The sequence below is a fragment of the Lissotriton vulgaris genome, chromosome 7, assembly GCF_964263255.1.
Source record: "Lissotriton vulgaris chromosome 7, aLisVul1.2, whole genome shotgun sequence".
NCBI classification, from domain to species: domain Eukaryota; kingdom Metazoa; phylum Chordata; class Amphibia; order Caudata; family Salamandridae; genus Lissotriton; species Lissotriton vulgaris.
Window position 1 is genome coordinate 491,115,324 of NC_141695.1, and position 24,028 is coordinate 491,139,351.

General features: G+C 41.0%; 1 protein-coding gene across 1 annotated transcript in view; it reads right to left on the bottom strand.

The window, feature by feature from the left end:
* The window catches only part of LOC147701933 (myosin-3), an 89,750-nt gene that overhangs the window by 34,167 nt on the left and 31,555 nt on the right, over positions 1–24,028 (bottom strand). Inside the window, exons 18-23 of the mRNA XM_086930559.1 lie at positions 22,262–22,349; positions 22,057–22,174; positions 16,101–16,224; positions 15,066–15,202; positions 6,382–6,637; positions 138–380 (exon numbers count right to left, since the gene is read on the bottom strand). Coding sequence (XP_086786685.1) covers positions 138–380; positions 6,382–6,637; positions 15,066–15,202; positions 16,101–16,224; positions 22,057–22,174; positions 22,262–22,349 — 966 coding nt within the window. The remainder of the gene's footprint in view (positions 1–137; positions 381–6,381; positions 6,638–15,065; positions 15,203–16,100; positions 16,225–22,056; positions 22,175–22,261; positions 22,350–24,028) is intronic.

Here is a 24,028-nt window from a genome sequence, read left to right on the forward strand (position 1 = left end):
GATGTGAGTACAATACAATAGGTATAATGCTTTTATTAGGGTAACACTGAGACTGAACTGTCAGTTTAATTCCCATGATGTTGCCTATAATTAAAAAAGAATTTCCATACAATAAACAGTAAAGTATGACAGCGCACCTTGTTTTCTGTGGCATGTTTCTCTTTCTCTACTTTGGCCAATGTTAGCTCAAGGTCATCAATGTCTTTCTTCAGCTCAGAGCATTCATCCTCTAGCTTCCTCTTCTTCCCTGTTAATTCAGCGTTGGACTCTTCTTCATCCTCAAGGCGTTCGCTGAGCTCCTTGATCTTAGCCTCCAACTGAATTTTGCTTTTAATCAGCTGGTCGCATCTTTCCTCCGCATCCATCAAATTGTCAGTTTCCTGTGCAAAAATGAGTGAAATTAGATTTGCTCATATTACCTAATTAGAATCTTTTGAAACAACTTGCTGAAATAATGACATGAAACTTCTATAATCCATTGATTTCTTTCTTTGATTAGGATTTTGATTTAGCATCACTTCTACTTGGTCATTCCATGTTTAGATTACTATGTAAGTAGGAAACCTAAATGATTTCACTAGCGTGTTCACTGTGATCCAGAAAAAGGTCACTTTTGACTTGCAATACTCAGTGGAGAAGCTTAGGCTACTAAATATCGCCACCAGATTATTACAGCACAAGTAGATTGAGGACAGGATATTGAGGGACAAACTATAGAAAGTAAGGGCATTTAGAGAACTATAGCTTTGCTATTCCTAACTCCACATCTGAGAACCTTCAAGCTATATGTACCATGAACTACGTACATCTAGAGTTAGGTATAGAAAGTCTAGACTTAATTATCTGTTGATATTTTGTTTCGATATTTTACCCTCAATATTAGGTCCCATCGATATTCTGGGGTATATATTCAGGGTGGGCAGTCTGAGGAAGCCCAGAATAGAGAAATGTAGAAGACACAGAAGCTAGGTAAATAATTTCACTGTCAACTACAAGCTACACACGCAAAGCAGTAAAAATAATGCTAATTTCTTCTTGCTTCGTGATTTTAAAAATAATTCAATAGTTACTTTTTAGCATCTGAGTAGCCCCTGAGGAAAGAAGGAGACCATAATCTACCCCTTCCCCCAAATATTTACTTAATGGAATCTGAAGAGCTACACATTATTCTACAATTGCATTTGTTTTTGTTCTTGTGTGCTTCACCTAATTGCTTCATCCTCGGTAGATGTTGGTAGTTGCCATAGTTTCTATATCTTTCACAAGATCATCAATTACATAGTGTTCACATTCTATGTGTACAAAAGGACGGTGCACAGAACAGAGTGCTTGCAAGCTCTGAAGTAGTGTTGAAAAAATCTTTATTTATTTTCGGGTTAAAACTTCAGCCAACGCGTTTCGTTCGCATGAACTTCGTCAGGGCTCTCATGTGATGGAAATTCCAATATTCAGGCCCAACCAAGAATCAAAGTTGAGGGCAATATATAGTGACAGAATTCCAAGCTGGCTATCAGGATTGTCGACCAAAGGATGACCTCTGTGACGGTCGCCCAGTCTCTGTAAACAATGTCACTTTCCGCAAGAAGAGTAAAGATGTAGGGGTCCGACCTATGTAGAAATCTGTGATTTCTACACTTGCAGAGACTCGACTCGAGCGAATCGTGTGGGCGGCCGGTACTTTGGTCGGACCCTTGTTTCTTTATCTACACTGCGGGGACTTATACCACTATATTAGTAAGAACGGGTGACTAATACATAGGTACTTACCCTGGGGTCATGGATGCAACACCGGGAGTCTTTTTATGAGTATCTTTTGAGGGCTTCTGGGTTTCTTGCAGCCCAACAAACACTCCTCAAAATGGTTGGTGGTGCCCCTGTCCCTCCTAAGCCACCACAGGACACATGTAGGCATATTTTGGGGGTGCTCCAGAGGACTCTGTGGTGCTCATTTATCCCAAGGGATGAATTTTATGTGAGCAGGGGTATTACCAATGATGCTTCATTTTTTTAAGATACAGCCTCACGTTGTGTTTTCAACCCTTTTTTGTGCAAATATGTTTATTTACATATAAGAGCTGGGTGCCCCTTTAATGGGACAAATGGTGTGTGGCAATTCTAGGGGGTACATGGGGAGCCCCTACACTATCCCTGCCCATCTGACACAATCGGGTGCCTGCGAGGGAGCCAATAGCCTCTATTTCTCCCATCTGTATGGCTTGTGGGCTGGTGGTGATGTGGTGTGCCACCGTCCACCCCCACACAGGCATGGGGAATGAGGGACACACACTTTGGCTGCATGGTTGCACTCAATATTTGGCGTTCTGCCTCAGGGAGAAAGGGTCTCCTGGAACAGCATTCTTGCAGCTGAATCTGGGAGATGGACCCCAGAAGCTGAATGTGGCTCTGGAAGGGGACTCACACAACTCCCCACTTCCCATTCAAATTATGAATAAAGGTTGTTTTGCTAACCACCGTGGGCTTGGCCCTTCCCGGGGAATTCTTGGAAATATGGCGTGCTTTGACTCATTTTCCCATCCAGTACCAGAATTTAGAGTTGAGTTTCTCTGGCCTCATATGGATTATTTTCTTAATTGTCATGTAGTTTTACCCCTAATGGCAAGCTTTAGCCAGAAGGAACAATTTTGTCATGTCTCCTGACCTCTAAATTGGATTGCCATTGGGGGAGCTTGATTTCTGCTGCTCCTTTGCCAGAAATGTCCTCTGCCTGGACTCATGATACTCTACTGCTACAGCGTGTCTTGGACAGCCCAACCACAACCAACTCATAGAACATTCTCCCTTCCACACTCACTATGTCCCACAGCTTCCTAGTTTCTTGCAGGCCCCCATTGTACTCAGCAGAGTCAAGTTCCAGTCCACAGACATCTTAGGGGAACACTCCAGGATCCCCAGCAGGTTATTCTCCCAAATGTTCCTCAGGGGGCATACGATGGCCAACCACTTGCCCTGAATAGACTCGTCCTAGTACTGGGTGCTAACTGGAGTCAAAGTCCTCCAGTCCATCTTCTCAGTTGGGCCAGGTGGTTTCTCCTTCTTTGACTCATCGCTTCCAGAAAACTTCCCATGTGCACAGATTTTTAAGTGAGGATGGTAAGTAATAGAAGCCAGGCGCCCCTGGCCAATCCATGTGGGCCACATCATCACTCCTCCCCTGTCGCAACTTTCCTGCACAGTATTCTGGACCTTTTTAAGATGGCAACTTTAAGTTGTCTAAGTAAGTAAAGATCTTCCCTCGGAGTCTCAGCTCCACTCCCAACTGAAACATTTGCCAATACCCTGCCCATCAAAACTTCAAAAAGGAGCCCCTCCTGTGTTTGGCTCCAGAGGTCTAGCCTTCCTCCTTTGTTTCTGTGGTCTTCAACATGCCCCGGCCAGGTACAGTGTGAACAGTTAATTCGCAGATGCAAATTTCCTTTCCACACTTCACAGGAACTGGGCCAAGCACGGTTAATGACTATATTGTGCGGGGAAGCATCTGACTCTCTTGCTGGCCAGCAGATTAATTAACTTGGACCAGTAAGGGTGATAAACGTCTAAAATATGATTATGGCTGAGTCAAGGAAATATGAAAAATCTCACTCTGCCATAAGAAGTGCAGTTATGACAACAGTGACAATTGATCTACATTCAAGGTTTATGCTAAGATTGATACTGCACAGGACCTGTAGGCCTATGTGGAGCAAAACTGTATGTTGGTGCCGATTTTACTTAGAATGTGTCATTTAGCGAATCACCACAGACTTTCAGTAAGCACTACAGACTTACACTATGAATGCCCACTCCCATTAAAAAGGCTTGCGCTAGGTCAGCTCCAGTCCTTGGAGGATCCCTTCCGTGAGAGGCTACCCATGCGAAGATACCTGACTGCACAACATGGTAGTCCCATACGCAGAGCCCATGCATATGCATGTGCTCACATGTTCTTGTGTAACCAACCCAGAGCCCCTCCCCAGTGGTGCAGCAGTGTCCTTATCTAGTGGACAGCACATTAATTTAATTTCTTTTAGATATACTGTGCATGAGACTCAGTGAGACTCGCTCACAGTAAACGTTCAAAACTGGGGAGTCCAAACATGAAAACCCCAGAGGGGTTAAATGGGCAGAACCCACTTTGCTACAGCCCCTCTATTTCAGGGCTGATCTCTATATAATCCAGTATTGGGCCTTTCGGTGAAATATATGAGCTAATTAAACTGTTGAGTAGGGCCCTTACAGTAGTAATCTAGGGCACTGATATGCCTGTATTCTTGATGATTTACTTGTTTAAATATTGTAACTGTGTGATACTGTGAGCCTCATAGCATAAATTGTGCTGGAGGTGCAAGTGATTACATTGTGGCAGAGCAGGTGAATATCAAAACATTTTGGATTTCCAACTCAAATTGTAATTAACAAAAGGTGTGGTCAGTTCTTCTGTCATACTGAATGATCCAAGTGAACGCTGTCTCTGCAGACAAACTCACTTTTGGGGTCCCTGCACAATCTATACAAGGGCTACTCACAAACAGCATACAGGGGGAGTGGGTGAGACCACAGCTAAAGTAGCAATGCATCTCAGCATTAGGACTGTCATATTTCATCTTGGTAGGTGCATAGCTGATTGATGTCTGTCAACTTGAATAAAGTAAGACAACATCACAAGCATTTATGTTTGTAGAAACTTGGTAGTTTACTGCATATTAGATAAAGATGATGGGTTGTAAAACACTAGGATCACTGGATCTCTGAAATTTACAACTTAATTCTGCCTGTTTGGATCTATAATAGTCCTACATGGGCATACCTTTCCACATTTACAAGTAGATTTGTTCAGAGCAAGTATCTCTTCTGCAAAACAAGATTAAATGCATGACGTGAACTTGATGAATGACCCCTTCTAGCACTACGAAATGTTTATTTTATTACAAACCTCTCTTTATCAGAAAAAAGGGAGCACAAGAAGTGTTCAAGTCATCAGCTGAAGAACTGGTGGAACAGAGATGGGACACTGTCTTCCTCACTAAATGATGGGACAAACTTGGGCAAATTACATTTATCTAACGATGTCTCAGCCTCTTATCTGTAACAATAGGACGCCTCAGAAATAGGCGGAATACATATGTTAGACAATATGTACAACAACATGAAAGAACATTCCACCACACTCACAATTTTGCTGACTTACTTAGGGGGCCATTAGGATGGGGGCGGACATCAGTCCGCCCACCATCCTCGCGGTGCTGGGACCTGCCGCCAGGCGTGCGGCGGTCCTGCACCGCTGATTAGGATACGACCGCCAACCTGGCGGTCGCATTCTGCATATTTGACATTGCGGCTGGTGCTGCTTACAGCAGCACCCTCCGCAATGCCAAATTGAGATGTTGTGCATTCCAATGCACAACGTGGCAGGCACTGCGCGGTGCCTGCCACCTTGTGCATGGGAATGTAGCCCTGAGCACATCCCCATCCCCTCCAATCCCCCTGGGGGCCCGCAACCGGCACCCAAAGCACATCCCTGCCAGCCTGCCGCGATGGAAAGGCCAGTTACCACACCCATTCTAATATGGATGGCGGTGCCTAGTAGGCACCGCCACCATATTAGTGGCCAAGCCCGCCGGCTGGCAATCGTAACGATTGATGACCGGCAGAAAAGTGGAGGACGGACTTTGCATCCACCACGATATCCCCCGCCATAATAATATTGCAGTGGGTAAATCAAGTTTGGATGGCAGGCGGATTGCCACCGCCGAGCCGGCGGTGGCGATCTGCCCGTCATCATAATGACCCCCTTAGTGTCAGGGAAACAGCTGAGTTTCCAGCAGCAGAGTCTCAGGTTTCTCCCCCATTGAAAAGTCTAACTGGTAGCCTATCTGCCACATATTGTAGCCCTTTCAATGCTGATTTTGGCTGTGTGGCTTGACAAAGCTATGCATGACAGTTCCAAGTAAGAAAGCATGCCCCAAATTAAAATGGAAAAAACACCCTCGATCTCTGGGTCATCTGATTTTTTAGAAACAAATCCCTTATTTTGGCTGAGTAGACAGACACGAACTGGTAGCCAATCGGATATTATTATTTTCACTGAAAATGCCCCCTCTGCATTCACAAAGCAGTTTGACTGAAAATTCCCCACTAAAGTAGCAGGAAGCCCACTTTTTTTTATATTGGGCAGCCTTCAGATTGCTGGAGGCTGGGACCGGACTCCGCCACATAAGTGGTTTGGCAGCCTAGCCACAAAATTAACAAAACATGCATGTCTTTGGAGGACAATATCTCAAACACGAGCTCATCTATAGACATATTTACATGGCTACAGTTGTAGTTTTAAAAAATATCACCAATAACTAAAATAAAATCAATAACAGAGACGTGGTTACTTACAGTTTGGACATGAAGCAGTAGGTCATTCTTTTCTTGGAGAAGTTTGACCATTTTTTCCTCTAGTTCTTTCCGCCTGGCCTCTGATTTGGCAAGGTTTTCTTTTGTTTTCGCAAATTCTTCCTTCATGTTGGCCATCTCTTTCTCACTCTCAGCGCTCCTCAGTAGAGGCTTTATCTTGAAGAAAAGTTTCATCCAGGACCAGTGTTTGACATTCATGAATGAACGGATATTATACTGGATGGTGAATATTGCTTCCCTGAAATACAATTATATTTTAAGAAACTAAGTATCCAGGTGATCAAAATATTTTTACGTGCATCAGTCATGGGCACTCTAATAAGCATTTTTTTCTTTTTTTATATCCATATACCATGTAACCTCTTGCCAGTGACAACATAGGACGGTTTAACAAAATGCCTAGAAATAACGGGTGGTGATACTGGCGTTAAGATAAATGGATTCCAGCTGGTATCTCCAACCATGATTCTGGGCATAACAAGACAGGAATATCATGTGCTAAGTTTACTCAAGTTCTTTCATAACAATAAACATATCTACAAGATATTGTAAAATGTGCCCTATATGAATGTCTAATTCAACAAACTATAAATTGGTTCAGTCATGTTGAAGATATGGATAACTGCTAAGGTCACAGTTTCATAAATAATTAGCATCAAGAATGTTCTTATATTTAAACAAGTAAATGCTGCAAAAAAAGCATGACAGAAAAGATGAAGCTACGCAATATGATATAAAAAACTCTGCTAATGTAATAACCTAAGTTATGTATCTTCTTTCCTTCAATTGTAGCACTTTCGGGTTCTTTCAGACATGTAATATAGATCTAAAGTCCCCAAGAGCTACCATTTACACCTTGTTTAATAGAACAATCTTGTTACTTGTTTGAGTACCCAATCGCAAATTAAATCTATGGTTTATTAGGCATTGGTGTAAATCAATTTTGGAAACTGAGCAGGATAAAGATATGCTCTATTGAAGTATTATATATTGGAAGTAGCAGAGAGAGAGAGAGATTAAAAGGTGTTATGAGAGAAAAAAGAGATAGGAATAGTGGATCAATGAAGGTTAAAGATGGAATCCAAAAGAAAGAGGTGTGAAGATGTATAAAATAGAAATAGGGGGTCGAAAAGAATAGATGAAGGGAGAAGGAGTCGTTCTCTTAATATAATGCCTAGGGACAGTGTGTCCTTATCTTGGTGCCCTCACACACCCCAAAGGATGTCATGCTTCATCATTGAGCGGTGCACCTCATTGGACCTGCACAGCAATGCCCTACGGGTCCCCCGAAGAGTCACTTTATCAGAGATCTTTTGAAAAAATGAAGCTGTAAGGATGTGTGTGGGTCTGAGTGGGAGTGGTTTACTACTGTGAGGTTAAAGGATGGCTGGAGGGGGAACTATTAGATTTATCAGGGAATAACCCCTCTGTCATCAATAAAAAACCAGAAGGTTGTGCTGCTTGGAGGTGATAAAGGCCCCCATAGCTAGACAGGTGTCATGTCCATATTGGGCATGTTGAAGGTCGACATGTTTCGCGAAGATCGTGGTCTCAGGACGAGATCCATTGTGCTTCTTCAGGACCAATGTAAAGAGTGGAGTGAGTGCTAGTGTAGTGTGGTGGCCTGTCAATTAGTCGAAGTACCACTTGTTAGAGTAATGTAATCTGAAACGACAAAAGAAACAAGATAAAAGGAATGGAGGAAATGCAATTGTGTGTGTAAAACCTTGTAGAAGGGTACAGGTACTGAACGGAGCTAAGTTCCCCCATTGGTCGATCGTGTGCTTGTGGTATTTACCAACCACTGTTATCACCCAGCATAGTATTTACCAGGTGGTAGGCTGTCATCATACATAGTATTGTGGTGACGCTCAAGTGGACGGACAAAAATATGAATATACATACTGGCGTAGACAAACAAACCCATAGATGCTTAATTTTCAAGCCAGGGTCAAGGTCATGGGCCAGTCACTCCGGTATTTTGTTTTGTGAGCTGTGCCGACTGGATAGGTATTGTATAAAAATATTACGGTGTTGTGAGTAAAAACATATATTAAGGTAGACCATTGATGGCAAGACCTCTACTGTAAACAAGTGAACAGGTTCTTGCAGCAAAGAGTAGGATGCATGTCATGAGCAAAATAGATGGAGGAGACAGTGAAAGAATGATGATGAATTTATGTAATGGAGTGACAAGGAAAAGACAGGTTGAATAAAGTGTCTGTAGAAAAAAAGGATACTATATTAGTGTGATGCCTAGGAGAGAAGGTTTGCTTGATAGGGGCAATTTTTTAAATTAGGTGAAGCCTTTAGCAAAAATAAATAAGGGAGAATGATGGAGAATAAGAACAAACAATTTAAATATAGGGCACATTATCACCTTGTCTACCTCCGGCTTTCTGTTTTAAGACATTTACATTTGATGTAAGCTTTCTTATGATAGCTACCTGGTGGGATTATGATCAGAACATTGTCAATCACAATAACAGGAGTAAGCAAATTCTTTTATTTACAACCCACCCTGTGAAGATTAACAAACCAATAATGTGAAGTATCCTGAATATGTTCCACTTTTCATTGTAAAAATAAAGCTAATTGCGCATTTCTGGAGAACATTGGGGAGCAAAATCAAAATCTGAACCGGCAAAGCAATTGGTACATAGTTCACACACACTCAAGTACAGATAAAAAAACAGGTCTTAAGGAATTGAAAGTCCAAGAGTAGACCCTAAGTGAGATATTAACCTCAACATAGTATGTCCCATAATAGAGATAAGGAGATAAAATACAATAGTTCCTGGTCCACCATTAATAACTTTAAATGTTCGGTTGTCAGGGAAACCGTTTGGTGGTGTTGCAAATGTATTTACTTTTTCTCCAAATCATCTGTATGTGTTGCACATCCGATAACATTTCTGGGACTGGTATACATTTACCTTGATACTTGTCATCTGAATAGACTTGCATTGTGGTCAATATAATATTTGCGATTTACAGTTTTATTATTAGGATAATTACACTTTTATCATTTGAGATACAAAATCCCTTTGAATGTCAAAAGTCAAAATGTCAAAAGAAGCAAAAGACAAATGAAACTAGCTAGCCATGCATACATTTTGTATTTATATGCATTTGTTGGACAACTTATCAATAGGCATAGTTTGATAGACCTGAAGCAGGCAGCTAAGTGAATTATTACTTGCATGAATGTAACCAGCACTTGAGAAAACAAGAAAGCAGTGCGTGTTAACAAAATCCCTATTTGATCTACAAAGTGTATAGTAAATATTTTTACTACACAGAATGCAAGTTCTTCAAAAATTTGCATTTGTTTTTAACCTAGTGCACAAGATGAAAAAACCTAGACTGTGTCAGAGCTTAAACAGAGGTTTAAATGTATTTATTATACATTAAACATGTCAAGTGGAAAGAGTTTGTAAATGGGAAAATAAATATTTAGGCAATGCAATAAATTCATTTAGTGGATAAAATGGAAAAAGCAGTACTGTGAAGCAACAGTGAATAAACAGAAGAGCTAATTTTTGGGGTGCAGGGATTTGATGAACAGGAAAAATACAAAAGATGATCAATAGAAAGCACTACGTAAGTAAACTGCTGCAGAGAGGTGACAACAATTCCAGCAACTGTAGCCAAGATGTGGGAAGTGAGCATAAACACGAAGAAAGACCACGGCGTTCAAGGAAAGTAGGACATTGGTGGGCATTAGAAGAATAATTGTTTAAATACAGGTACTTCAACTTTATAATCCAGAAATGAGAAAGATAGTGGCTAATCAGAAGAATGTAAAAGATAAAAGGTATTCAGAAAAGTCAAATTATAGACCTGAATTGTGAGGAACTAGTCAATATATAAACAGTATGTGCTTTAACCTAAAGATAATCAACCCAAATTACTTTTTTGAATAACTGAACACAATTAGTGAAGAATAACCTATTTCAAATAGTATTATGTTTTATTTAAAGTTATAATATATTATATTATGTCCGATTACATCAAGCTACACTTTGTTATATTCTATTGATTAACATCATGGTATCTGTTGCATGTCCTATGGAGACACCTGTGTCAAACTCTACTAAAAGACACACACTGTTCTTATTATATGTTATGAGAAACAAACAAACTTCTCTGATCATAGTGATTTCTTATTCTTGACTTGAACAAATATGACATTCACTATGAGCACTCTGGTGATGAAACTAGAGACTTTCTTAAGACAGGATGATGCATTGGTCACACGCCATTTACTGCAATGTCTGGTGCACAATTGAGGGTGTAGTGCTGCTGTTGATTATCCTATATTAAGGACAAGAAGTGTCAGATTTTCACTGGAAGAGTTACACAAATGCACAATCTTTTCAAATAGCTTATGACATGTCATAAATGCAGTTCATTACACAGTGAAGTATTACTTCAGATCTGAACACACATTATAACCCAGCAATGTAATATGGCGAAACAGCATCAACATGTAGTACTGCACAGTATCTGTTGTGTGCAATTGCGGCACTGCATGATTTGTAAAACAATATGAGTGGATGTTATTTGTTCTTTGTTTATCTTGAAAAACTTTGTAGTATGAATAACAGGTGTATTGGAAAAGTAGTTTATGCACACTTTACATGTATTTTTCAAAGGAAACCAGTGGGAGGAAAACCCCTCTCACGACCTAGGTTGAGGATACTGTGGAAACTAACAAAGGACTAATTATGCTCTAACAATCCAGGCTGAGAAACAAAAAGAGGACTCCCAGCAAGAGGGGATCAAAATACTGTGGAAACTAACAAGGGACTTATTGTACCAACCCAGCACAGGAAAAGACAAAGGAAACCAACTCTCCAACTGCACTAGCTAATCATTACAAAACCAGTCGCTCTCCAGCTATGTAGGTGGATTCTAAAGGCAGTTTCATAAAATAAAATGAAGAAAGAAATAATAAATACTGGTTAAGCTCTCATACTCTCACCCATTAAGGACTGGGCTCATTCCAGGCCGCCTCCAGCACTTCCTTGCTCTGCCCCTCGTATACCAATATCCAGGGTAGACCCCCAGGTTGAAATCCGCCTATCTACACGTAAACGACATCAAGGTACTCACTGAGGTGAGATGCTGCCTGCCCCATCAACTTTCCTCTGCCCCTCATTGTCGAAGTGCGTGAAACCCCACGGCCCAAACTCTTTCTCCATCATCATCCTCCCTAATCTCTCACTAAAGGTGAAAAAAAGGTCAAACTTAGGCTGATTAAATAACACCCTGAAGCACTCTTCGCTGATATATACTATAATACCTCTAAGGCCAACAAAAACTGGATCTCATTTCCAACACCCAACGACCTGGGAAATGGAACGCTATACTTAGGACCTACCTTCTTATATCCAAAACTACCAACACCCCTCACAGCTGCAAACTGACAATCTCGAACTCGAACTCACCTTGGCAACACCTCTGCTACCATCAACAGGAACGGAATAGTCTTGATTCAAGCCAACCACGCCAACCTAGATTCACTTGAATCCCCATTCCCCACACTATGGAACGCCATCACTCATTTGCACTTTACCCACTCGCACAACTCCCCTCCCCCAACCAACCGCCCCCACTAGTGACAACACAAAACAATCTCACGACTTGCAACAACTTCAAATTTACCCCCTCCGCCACCACTCTCTCTAGCTAAACCACTACCTCTCACTCGCACACTAAAAACATCTTATCCAGACCAATTCTAAGGAACGTCACTACTGCGACTTCCCAACCCCCTGGCGACCCCCCCTCCACCCTTCCCTTACCGCAACCCTCTTTCCCACTGGCTGCTCATGAGGACGACCCACTAACAAATCCACCCAACTCTCTCCTATCATCATAATCTTATCCAGTACTGCAAAGAACAAACTCATAACAGAGGTTTAATCCTTGACGTCATTATAGCACATGAAGATACAGCTACTATTGACCACATCTTTCCTGTTGAATGGTCAGACCACCACATTATTCTATTTCACAATAAGCACATGATTCCTTACTAACCCCATACACAGGAATCCTGTCGTTGGGATTCCTCTTACCGACCTGGAAGAAAGGGTGAAGACACTACTTCCCCCCACTACAAATAACCTCTGTACAACCAAACTCACAACACGCTACAACGCAACAATGACAACCATACTAGACCAAGTAGCCCCTTTGAAACAAAAAAGAGTCAGGAACACCCCATCGAGAACCTGGTTAAATATAGACCTAAACTCTGAAAGAAGACAACTCAGAGCTGCTGAAAGACTTCGGTGGAATAACCCTTCCATAAGCCACCTTGACCAGCTCAAACCAGAATGCAGGAAATATAAAAAACACATCAGGAAAGAAAATGCTACCTTCTTTCGCAGCGCATTAGACAATGTAAAAAACCGTCCCAAAGAGCTCTTCACAATCATTAAACAACAAACATCCAAGCCACTGTGCAGGCCTCCAAAGAACTATGTGACAATTTTGCCAATTTCTTTAATGATAAAATCACCAAGATTGAACGCTCCCTTGATGACCACTCCCTGTCATGCAACGAAAGCCTGCCCTCCAGTAATGAAGGAAACAACACCCCCACGCACTCCCCCAGGTGCTGGAAGACATTCAAGCCCATCTCAGAAGCAGACATCACTGAAATGATTAACATGTCTAAACTCTCCTCCCACATACCTGACACTATTTCTGCTCACCTGGCAAAAAGCTGAATCACATCTTTGGGCCAAGATTGTAAATAGCTCCCTGAGAACCGGAGTCATGCCAGACTGTCTTAAAATCGGCCAAGTCACGCCATTACTAAAAAAATTGGGCACGGACCCAAATAACCCCAACAACTTCAGGCCTGTCTCCAACCTCCGCTTCTTAGCCAAAATACTCAAAAGATGTGTTCTCCTCCAACTCAACCAACACATTGACAGCAACAACCTTCTAGAAACTCCTCAATCGGGCTTCAGAAAAGGGTGCAGCACCGAGACAGCGATCCTGAATACCATAAATGATGTATATAATTCAATCGATGTAAACCGATGCTGCCTACTCATACTCCTTGACCAATCGGCAGCCTTTGACACGGTTGATCATAAACTTCTCATAAACGCACTCCGAGATAGAATCAGAGCGGACGAGGTGGTCCTACAATGGTTCCCCTCCTTCCTACAAAACCGCTCTCTACAAATAAAAATTAACAATTCCACTTCTGACATACTCTCTAAACCGGGATGTCCCACAAGGGTCAGTTCTCTCCCCTTCACTGTTCAACATCCACATGGAGCCCCTCACCATCATACTCAAAAAGCCAACATCACCTTCCACAGCTATGCGAGTGATACCCAGATCTACCTAGAAACATCCTCAATTGGAGACAGAGACTAAATTACACTCTAAGAGAAGTCAAGCACTGGCTATCACACAACCACCTAAAACTCAAACAAGATAAGACGGAAATCCTTCTCATATCCAATAATGAGCAGACTCCCCAAGTCACAGAATGGCTAAAATCCATTGATGCTCTTAACTGCAATCTTACACTGGCTGACTCCTCCCAGGGAATCACTTTGGGCCCACGTTTCAACATGAGCAAACATATAAAGAGCATTGCGAAGAGCTCATTCTACAACCTAAAGCTACTCAACAAAATCAAACACTTCATCCCTCCCAATGATCTTAAACAGTACACACAATCTTTGGTTCTGTCCAGATTGGACAACGGGAATACAACCCTCACAGGCACAGCAAAATCTCACTTAGCCCTTCTCCAAACAACACTAAATGCAGCTGCTAGGATGGTCCCCAGAGTAAAGAAATACAACCACAACTCTCCCTCTCTAAGAGAACTAAAATGGCTCCCGATTGAAGAGCGTTTCAACTTCATAACTGCATGTCTCACTCACAAAACTCTTCACACCGGAAAACCTGCCTACCTGGCATCCAAACTCAAAAAGGCAGGCCAGACAAGAAATCTCAGGAGCACAAACACACTACTTCTCATTCCTCCCAAAACTTGCAAACAATAAACCGCATCACGCTTCTTCCCTAGAAATGCTCCTAAAATTTGGAACTCCATCCCAACCCATATCAGGACCAACCCTTCCTTCATAAGCTTCAAAAGACAGCTCAAAGACCTCTTCCTCAACTGAACTCAGTCACCTGGATTGCAACCACCCAGAGAGACAGAGTACATCTGCTGAGTACCTCTGCTACAGGAATCTCGTCCAGAGGATAAACCACTCATCTGAATAAGAGGGCATCTACATCTCCTGTCTTTTGATCCACTTTTAAGATCCCCTCCAGGCCTTAACCAGATTCGACACCAGACAATGCTGTTTACTGTAACAATGTGTGTCTGTTAGCAACATGATAAATGTTGTAAAGCACTCTGATACCTTCAGGTCTGGAACTCACAATCACTACTCAACAGCCATATGAAGGGGTATGTCCAGCACTCAAGGGGTCTACAGCAGTACCTATTATGAAAATTATAAGAAGGATCATGCAGAAAGGGTTTCATAAATGTCTGTTTGGTCCTGAGTCCTTAATATGAATGGTAAAGGAATGAAAGGAAGGTCCTTTATTTGTGAGGAATACTTTCACATGATTGAATGCTGTTTCAGAACAAATAATATGTATGTTACCTTCTTTCCATCATCTTTCTGAATTCAACTCTCATTAAATAGCCTCTGCAAAGAGCCTGCGTGCGTCTAATTAAGAGCGCTAAACGGTCATCTCGCATTTCTTCCAGTGTACCGAGCAAACCAGCTTTGAAGAACACCTGAATGAGATGATAAAAAACAACTTTGTAAGTACATCTCAAACATAGAAACAGGCAACCCCATAAAGACAGACTTCACTTGGACACATTGATTTGTTAAAAAAATTGTTGATAGCATAAAATGCATTTCAATGAACCACTGAAGCTGGCGAACATTGGCAAAACTTATGTAGTGTAACTACTTCTTATATCTTTCCACTAATAGAACACATACATAACTGCAGATATCAAATAGTTGGAAGAGACTAGTGTGTCATTATGTCTTATTTGCAGATATCAAGATTTATTTGTGGTGCATATGGTACAACCGTGACTTTGTCTGCCTTTCCTGACAGAGATAAACTAATGCAAATCTTCTTAGCGTCCCTATAGGTAAAACACAATCTCACTAAAAGCCAAGCCTTGGCGGTTCAGGAAGTCAAGTTATGGGCCTCTATCTTTGTGTTACAACAGACTAACTGCCTATTTTTTTCTAAAACAAATGTCAGTTAGCTAGTGCCGTTTTTTTGTTGCCCCTCAATTTCACCTATTTCATGTTTAGCATGCTCTACAAAATTAACAGATGATAAATCTGAGACAACAACAATAATCACTATTGTAGTATTATACCTAAATTATTTCTAATACATTCATGTTCTAAAAGTACTTTACATACATTTTTTTTATTATGCTTTATTAATGTACGTGTTACATTGTTTTTTAAAAAATATGCGGTATTTGTATTCCTTGTTTCTGCCAACGTGGCATATTGTGCAAGAGCAAACACCTCTATTATGCTCTCTACCCTCCACAGTGATAACACAGCAATGTTACGATTCATAAATCCCCTTATAAAAATTGTCACATCATCTAATCGTGGCTCATCCCTGATCAGACATTAAAGACAAGGAATAACTACCTTTGTGTGTCCAAATTTGTATTGGGTATGATCGATTTCTATGGTCCCCAGTAACTTTTCGCATCCTTTCTTGCTATCTATAAAATGTCCTTCTGGAATGGCGCTAGGATTCAAAATACGGTATCTGAAAGTTAAAAAACAGAATGGTTATTCGAACATCCATTTCAGTTCAATTCTAACTACAAAACACACCTACCTAAAATAACACATAGAAGGTATTTTAAATATTAATGGATGAAAACATAGAGAATAAAGTATAGGAATGCAAAAGGAGATTCTATCATTTATATGAACTATCAGAAGATAGCAGCTGGCAAGTAAGCTGTTGCTAAGACTGTGATGATTAATGAACAAAGCTAAGAAACTAACTTCAGCATCACCCGAGATGGACAGCACATTTGTGGACTGGTAAACTATGAAATATTAAATAAATGCTAACACAATAAACTGTGAAATAATTTTGTGGAAGATCGCAAAGAATTCTAAACAACTATAAAAATATTTATTTTTTAATTCCGGTAATTGCAATATTAGGGGAATCTCCATGCCTCTTTGGTTTTTACAGTTCATATTTTAGTTCGTAATTAGCTGTAATGTGTCAGTGTTTATTTTATGGAGCTGCCTCACTATTGACAACTAAAAGGCAAGCCCTGTACAGACAAGAAGCATTGTCCACATCTGCAGGTCAGGTTCTGAGAATCCCTTTTGCTTGCTGAATGCCTCAGCGACTTTTCAGGATTTCTAATCGTTTTTTAATCTCTCAGTTTCCAGATTGTTTCAAAATGTTATCTTTCTTATTTAAAAATATTTATCAGAGTATGATGATTTGGGGAATTATTGCTTTTTAGAATGTGTCACTTTGTTCACTTTTTTGTAGATTTATAGGATTTCTATGTTTTTCTATTTAGTATTATACTGACATCATGTATATTTTTGTGTTTCTAATATCTAACCTATTTATCACTATTTTTATAGGATATTGAAGATTGAAAGATGTTAAAATATATGTAAAGAAGGTGCACCAGAAAGGGTGAGGCCAGTGAAAGCTATCAAAATGATCACTGCCAATGAAATTAGAGTTGACACTGGATTTGGATGAGAACTTTATTTTGATGTTTAACCACATTTTTTTTTGATTGGATAGTTTGATATTGAAAAATAATCAGGAAGTACAAATACACAGGAATATGCTTTAATTTGTTTTCTTATGCATACGTTGATTAATATAGATTATAGAAGTCTCTTACAAATATATCTTCTTGTCAAAAATGTTTGCAATATTTGAATTGTGCTTCTTGCTGTCAACTTTTCTGGCCTGTAAATATTTTCAGAAATAAGAGTTCCTTAGACTATGAAATTATTTTAGGGGTTTCTCTATGTAAAGCTGATGCCTTTACAGAAGAAATGTTACTGTGAAAACAGAGATCGAGTACTAGTAGGTGAACATGAGTATTGAGAAATGAGTCAAGAGATTTGTTTGGAAAAAGAAGAATATGTTTGTACAGATAGGTTGCAGCACGGGGAAGAAAGGGCATTCAAAACAGCAAAATGATACACTCAAATTCAGATGAAAATATGTCATTTATTGTGGATTGATTAAGTAGTTAACACAAAAAATAGTGGACCTCAAAACAGTCTAGTTCATACTGTCTCAAACACAAAACAGTTAATAAAATAAAAATGACAAAGGGAAATAGAGAAATCATTATCCATATGAAAAAAGTAAATGATTGATAGAAGGCATGACTGAAAAAATGGCTGATCAAAGGGATTTCTTTAAAAGATATGATTCATTGTCTAATTGTAAGCCTAAAATTCAGGGAATAACTTAAATATGGTTCCTTGATTAGTGAGTTAAGAATTGTGAAAGCCTCAAATCTACCAGGACATAGGAGACAACCAGCATTAGCCTACTACAGAAGCAGCTGTAGCCTGCATAATGTGAATGTTTGTAGAGGTGAAGATGGGAATATAAAATGAAACAGCAATGTATATATCAAGATAATGTAAGAAGGAAGTGGCAGTGTTGAATAACAGAATTAATGTGGAGTGAAATGAAGAACTTGCAGAGTTCTTAAGCAGACATCCTCTTCACCTGTAGAATAAAAGGTGCTTGGGGCAAAATATGCAGAAATGGTAGTAGATGATAGTGAGGATTTACACTAAGGCAAGCAAACAAGAAGGGATGACGGTGAAAATTAATAAAATGATCAGTGAATGAATTGAGTAAGCGAGGAAGTGACTAAGCATACTTACTGTATATGATAAGAGCAGAACAACCTGAATGTTGATATGACCAACTGGATTTTGACTTCCCCTTAATACCACCCACACTAAAATCCTAAAACTCCATTTTGTTCAATTGTTTGTTGTTAGTTTGGATGTGGAATCTCAATTGATTACCACATGCCATGATATGCTTTTTAAGTGTACTCTGGTCCAACGCATAAGTGGGTCTGGATCAATGTGTAGGCTTACCATATTCATTATGTTTGACAATTAACCCCTTCGCTGCTCATGACGAGCTCAGCTCGTCATGCAGTACACTGGTTGTGTGCTTATGACGAGCTGAGCTCATCATGAACAAATGGCATCAGGGATTTTCCAGCACAGGAGGGGAAAACCTCTAGCAGCCAAGGTGTTAATATATCATAACTATAAACATATACTTTTAATTCACTTGACATATACAATTGTAGTCATTTCAATTGCATGTTAAACGGTTTACCAATCCATAGTATATAGATCAGTGATATTGATCATTACCACACCTTTTATATAAATACCTAGAAAGAAGCATTGGCTAGCTGAATAACAAACAGCTCTCTTGAACTCGCTTACATCACTGTTAGATATGGACCATTTCTGTTTCTCAATATAATTGTTGAGAGTCACTAACCTTCTACTGAGCAAAAAAACATTAATGGGGCCAGGTCCTTGTGATAGTTCTCTTGTCCAGCCTGCCTGCAGTTCATTAGCCTCTGCTGCCTGTCTACCTGCTGCCAGTGGCGGCTGGCAGGACTGACTTGTGGTAGGGCAGGCGTGGGAGTGGAGCGCGGGAGCACGCAATGGAGAAAAATATATATTTATTCACTTACTTTGCCGCCGGTCCCGCGTCTCTGCTCCTGCTCTCCTCATGGGATATTAAACCAAGAAGAACAGCCAAGCTCCCCTGACCAATCAAAACGCTGCAATGCAGCGTTGTGATTGGTTTTGAGCATCCTGGTCGGACGCTCAACCAGGGAGGGGGGGCCTGGGCATGTTATCCATTCAGGCTGTAATGCAGCCTGTATGGAGAACAGGTAAAGTGCAGCATGACTGGTTTGGGTGGACCGTTGGGGGTTGACCAAACAGTCATTGCTCGCTTAGGAGTGGGCAAACCACCTTTCCCCTGCCCTGCTCCGAGAGCAGAGCAACACCGCCCACCCGCCCGCAAAGGAAACATAAAATGATAATAATTTAAAGTTATTATCATTTTATATTTCTTTTACTTTGCACTGATCAAAAGCAGTGGGGCAATGCTCCTTTGCCATATCGGAGAAGCCGCCAATGCCTGCTACTCTCTATTCGTGCCTCCTCAGTTCATTTCTTTATCTGTTTTGCCTATTCTGCTTATTTTCTGCCTTCTGTTTTACTTTTTTTGGTGCTAATTTCCTGCTCATTATTGACTTCTATGCATGTTTTTCTGCCCTCTGTTATGGCTTGTTCTGCACATTTCCTGCTCTGTTTTGCCTTTTCTGCTTGTTTTTCTGCCCTCTGGTTTACCCTCTTCTGCTCTGTTTTGCCTTTTCTACTCTTTGTTTCTGCCTTCTGTTTTACCCTTCCTGTTTATGTTTTGGACCTGTTTTGCCTTTTCTGCGGTTGTATGTCTTTAAAATGCATTCAGTTGCAACGCATGCCTTTACCATGCTTGCGTTACAACGGAATGCTATTTCCACGCATAATTTTTACCACGAATATTCCTTTACCACGCATACCTTTACAACGATTTTTGTTGTAAGTTTATGCATGTTAAGGGCATACTCTTGGCAAAGGTTATACCCCTCCCCTGTACCCTTAGGTGAACTCCCAGCCCCCAATCCTTCTTATAATTACCCCTGCCCTAAACCCTCAATCCTTATATATATTTTTTTAACTAAAATTCCCCTTACCTCTTCATGCCGTCTCCTCTCCTTCATCTTCCTTGTTGACGTCGTACGTCGTAAAGAGGAAGCGGAAGTTTCTTTCCGTTTCCTCTCAAACGACGCTGATTGCCTCCACTTCGCGACGTGACATCAGGTGGGGGTTTTTTTGAGGGGAGGGAGACCTTTTTTAATTTTAGCCTTTACCACACATGCCTTTCCTACGTAACTCGTAGTAAAGGTATGCATGGTAAAGGCTTTTGTGGTAACCGCGCATGCATTGTAACGCATGCGTGGTTAAGGTTTCCGTGGAAACGGCCACGATGTACTGGCCTTTTCCCCTTTTCTGCTAGTTTTTCTGACTTCCGTTTTGCCTTTTCTGCTTATTTTGCTGACCTTTGTTTTGCCCTTTTCTGCTCATTTTTCTGCCCTCTCTATTTTGCCTTTTTCTGCTCGTCTATCTGCCCTCTGTTTTATCTTTTCTATTTGTTTTTCTGCTGTCTGTTTTGCCTTTTTCTGCTAGTTTGTTCCCTCTTTCCGTCGTTTCTCTCTTCCTGCTGTTTCCCTTCTCCCACCACCCAGCGCCCTGACTCCCGTCGGGACCTACTTAATGGAGGCCGCATCCTGATCCCATTGAGCAGGTTCTCTTGCCATACCCCCTGCTACAGTTCTTCTGTCCAGCTCGCCCGCAGTCCACTACCCTCTGCTGCATGTCCACCTGATGACCTCTGTTTGTACCTACTCTTCTCATTTTTCTCTCCTGTTTTGCCCTCTTCTGTCTAGTTTACCAGCTCATTTTTTGCCCTCTGTTTAGCCTTTTCTGCTAATTTTTCAGCCTTCCATTTTGCCTTTTCTGCTTGTTTTTCTCCCCTCTGTTACACCTTTTCCGCAAATTTTTCTGCCCTATTTTAGTGCCTCCTGTGCTCATTTCTTGCTCTGTTGTTATCTTTTCTGCTCGTTTCTTGCGTTGTTTTGGCTTTTATGCTCGTTTTTCTGCCCCTGTTTTGCCTCTTGCCTTTTCTGCTTGTTTTTCTGCCCTCTGTTGTGCCTTTTCTGCCCTCTTTTTGGCCTGTCTGCTCCCTTTCCTGACCCTGGTTTTGCCTTTTCTGCTTGTTTTTTTGCTCTCTGTTATGCCTTTTTCTGCCCTATGTTTGTGCCTCCTGTGTTCGTTTCTTGCTCTGTTGTTACCCCTCCTGCTCATTTCTTGTACTGTTTTGCCTTTAATGCTAGTTTTTCTGCCCTCTGCTTTGCCTTTTCTGTTCGTTTTTTTGCCTTTCGCTTTTTCTATTTGTTTTTCTGCTGTGTGTTTTGCCTTTTTCTGCGTGTTTCTTCCCTCTTCACAACAATTCCCTCTTCTTGCCACCTAGCACCCTGCCCTCCCCCAGGACCAAATTAATGGAGGCCGTATCCTGACCTCACTGAGTAGGTTCTCGTGCCAGCCCCCCTGCTACAGCATAGCTATATATACAACTTTCCGGCTGATTTGGTATATAGATGTGCATTCGCAAATAGGTATTGACACCTCTGTGCTTCTGTGGAATGACACATAACATATAATGGTAAAGTGACTTGAGAAGAAGTAACTCAAATGTACCTCTAGGCAATTTAATTTGTACATATAATGATGTAGTAAGTATGAGATCAGAATAATAGGAATGAAGGGAACAACTTCACCTGCTCAGACAAATAACTTGTAAAAAGGAACTGAAACTCATGTCCGTCTTTCGCCTTAGAAAACATATTCATATTATTACCTGCATTTGCTTCTATTTGCTATTGAAGTTAAGCAAACCACAAAACTTTTAAAGATAAACAATTTTGATTATGTCACCTACCGTTGCTTGAAATCCCCATACGCGATCCTGTTTGGAAAGCCTTTTCTGCAAATTCTAATACCTTCCAGTACACCATTGCATCGCAACTGATGTAAAACCAGATGGTGGTCCATGGCACCTTGATACAATAAAGATCATGAGTATATGTGGTAATGCACATTTCATCGTTTTGAAGTCTTATATGTGTTCAAATGGTGTAGGTTACCTGGGGTTTTAGTTTCATTGGGGATGATGCAACGGACAAAATGTGGATGGGTGCTTCTGAGATTTGTCATCAGCTTATTGAGGTTTTCCTGGAATTTTTACACAATATTTAGAATTTAGCAATGAGGGGCATTCTTTGAATTTTATCTCTTGCTGACATGTATTAATCTGTGCAAGAAATGGCATGCATATTAATGAACAATTACAATAAAAGAACTAATTAAGATATGTTTGAAAACGTGTGTCATGCACAATGATAATTGCAAAAATAACAGTTTATGGACAGAATGCAGAACAATGTCATACATTCACCCCAGTACAGAGATCTAGGCCTAAATCCATCGTTTTTTTGCACTCCACACCACCCCAGTTCAGACATGTTCATATGCAAATCAGCCTTAACCCTGTGCCTCATGGGAACAGTCCAGCCCGAACTGCCAAGCCATATCTTTCCTGGACCGGAATCAAGCATCCTAGGACCGGTTTCTGGCTATCAGCCGTCTTCAGCCAGGATAGCTTGACTCCAGTGGTGTGGAGAGCATGGGACTCACGTCTGAGCATACCCATCCCACTTGGGGTGACAATTGCAAAAACAACAGTTGATGGACAGAATGCAGAACAATGTCATACATTCACCCCAGTACAGAGATCTGGGCCTAAATCCATCGTTTTTTTGCACTCCACACCACCCCAGTTCAGACATGGCCATATACAAATCAGCCTTAACCCTGTGCCTCATGGGAACAGTCCAGCCCGAACTGCCAAGCCATGTCTTTCCTGGACCGGAATCAAGCATCCTAGGACCGGTTTCTGGCTATCAGCCGTCTTCAGCCAGGATAGCTTGACTCCAGAGGTGTGGAGAGCATGGGACTCACTTCATTGTTCTGCATTCTGTCCATCAACTGTTGTTTTTGCATATGCACAATGATAAAGCATGTTACTGCAACTTAGGGCTAACTTATGAAAGCGGGTGGTCGGAGACCGCCCGACAAGCAGTCGGTGGTCTGACCACTGAATAAGGATGTGACTGCCATGCTGGTGGTCGCAAAAGTGCTCTTTAATATAGCGGCTAGTGCTGCGGCCCAGGAAAAGGGCCACAGCACAAGCCACAGGGTAAAAGAGCACTTTGTGTACATCCATGCATGGTGCACATTGTGCGTTGATATGCTTGGGGCACTACATGTGCTCCCAGGGCCACTTTACAGTAATCCTAACGGCGGTGCCTACCTCAGCACCCCCACCATTCAAAAGATATGATTCCAACCACCACCCCGATGAGATCGTTCGGTCTAACCACCTGCATCATAATGCGGCGGTCGGACCGAAGGACTGTCTGTCGTGGGACCGCCACCGAGAACTTGTCGGTGGTGGTCACACCAACATAAAAATCAGCCCTTAAAGTTTAATGCATTTTAATGCCATTCGGACTGATCTTCTTAAGTCTAGATCTGTGTTTTGGTTAGACTGTTTGCAGCATGAAGTGGGTAGGAACAACAAACTTTCTAGTCACAAAACTTAGCTGGTTAATTAATTCTATCACAATAAATATTAAATTGTCAAAATATCATGTGCAGTCAATGACGTATTCAGAATTATAGCTTCATGTCAAGGTTAGTTGGCACGAAATGCATTTCCAAACTACTTCAGTAACGATATTTTCCAGCTGAACTGTATCAATGGCTAATTTGATTGCCCATTTTTTACTTTAAATTTCTTATAACTGTCACAACAGTAAAGTCTGGTAAGCTTTTGTTTTTCTTAAAAGAGC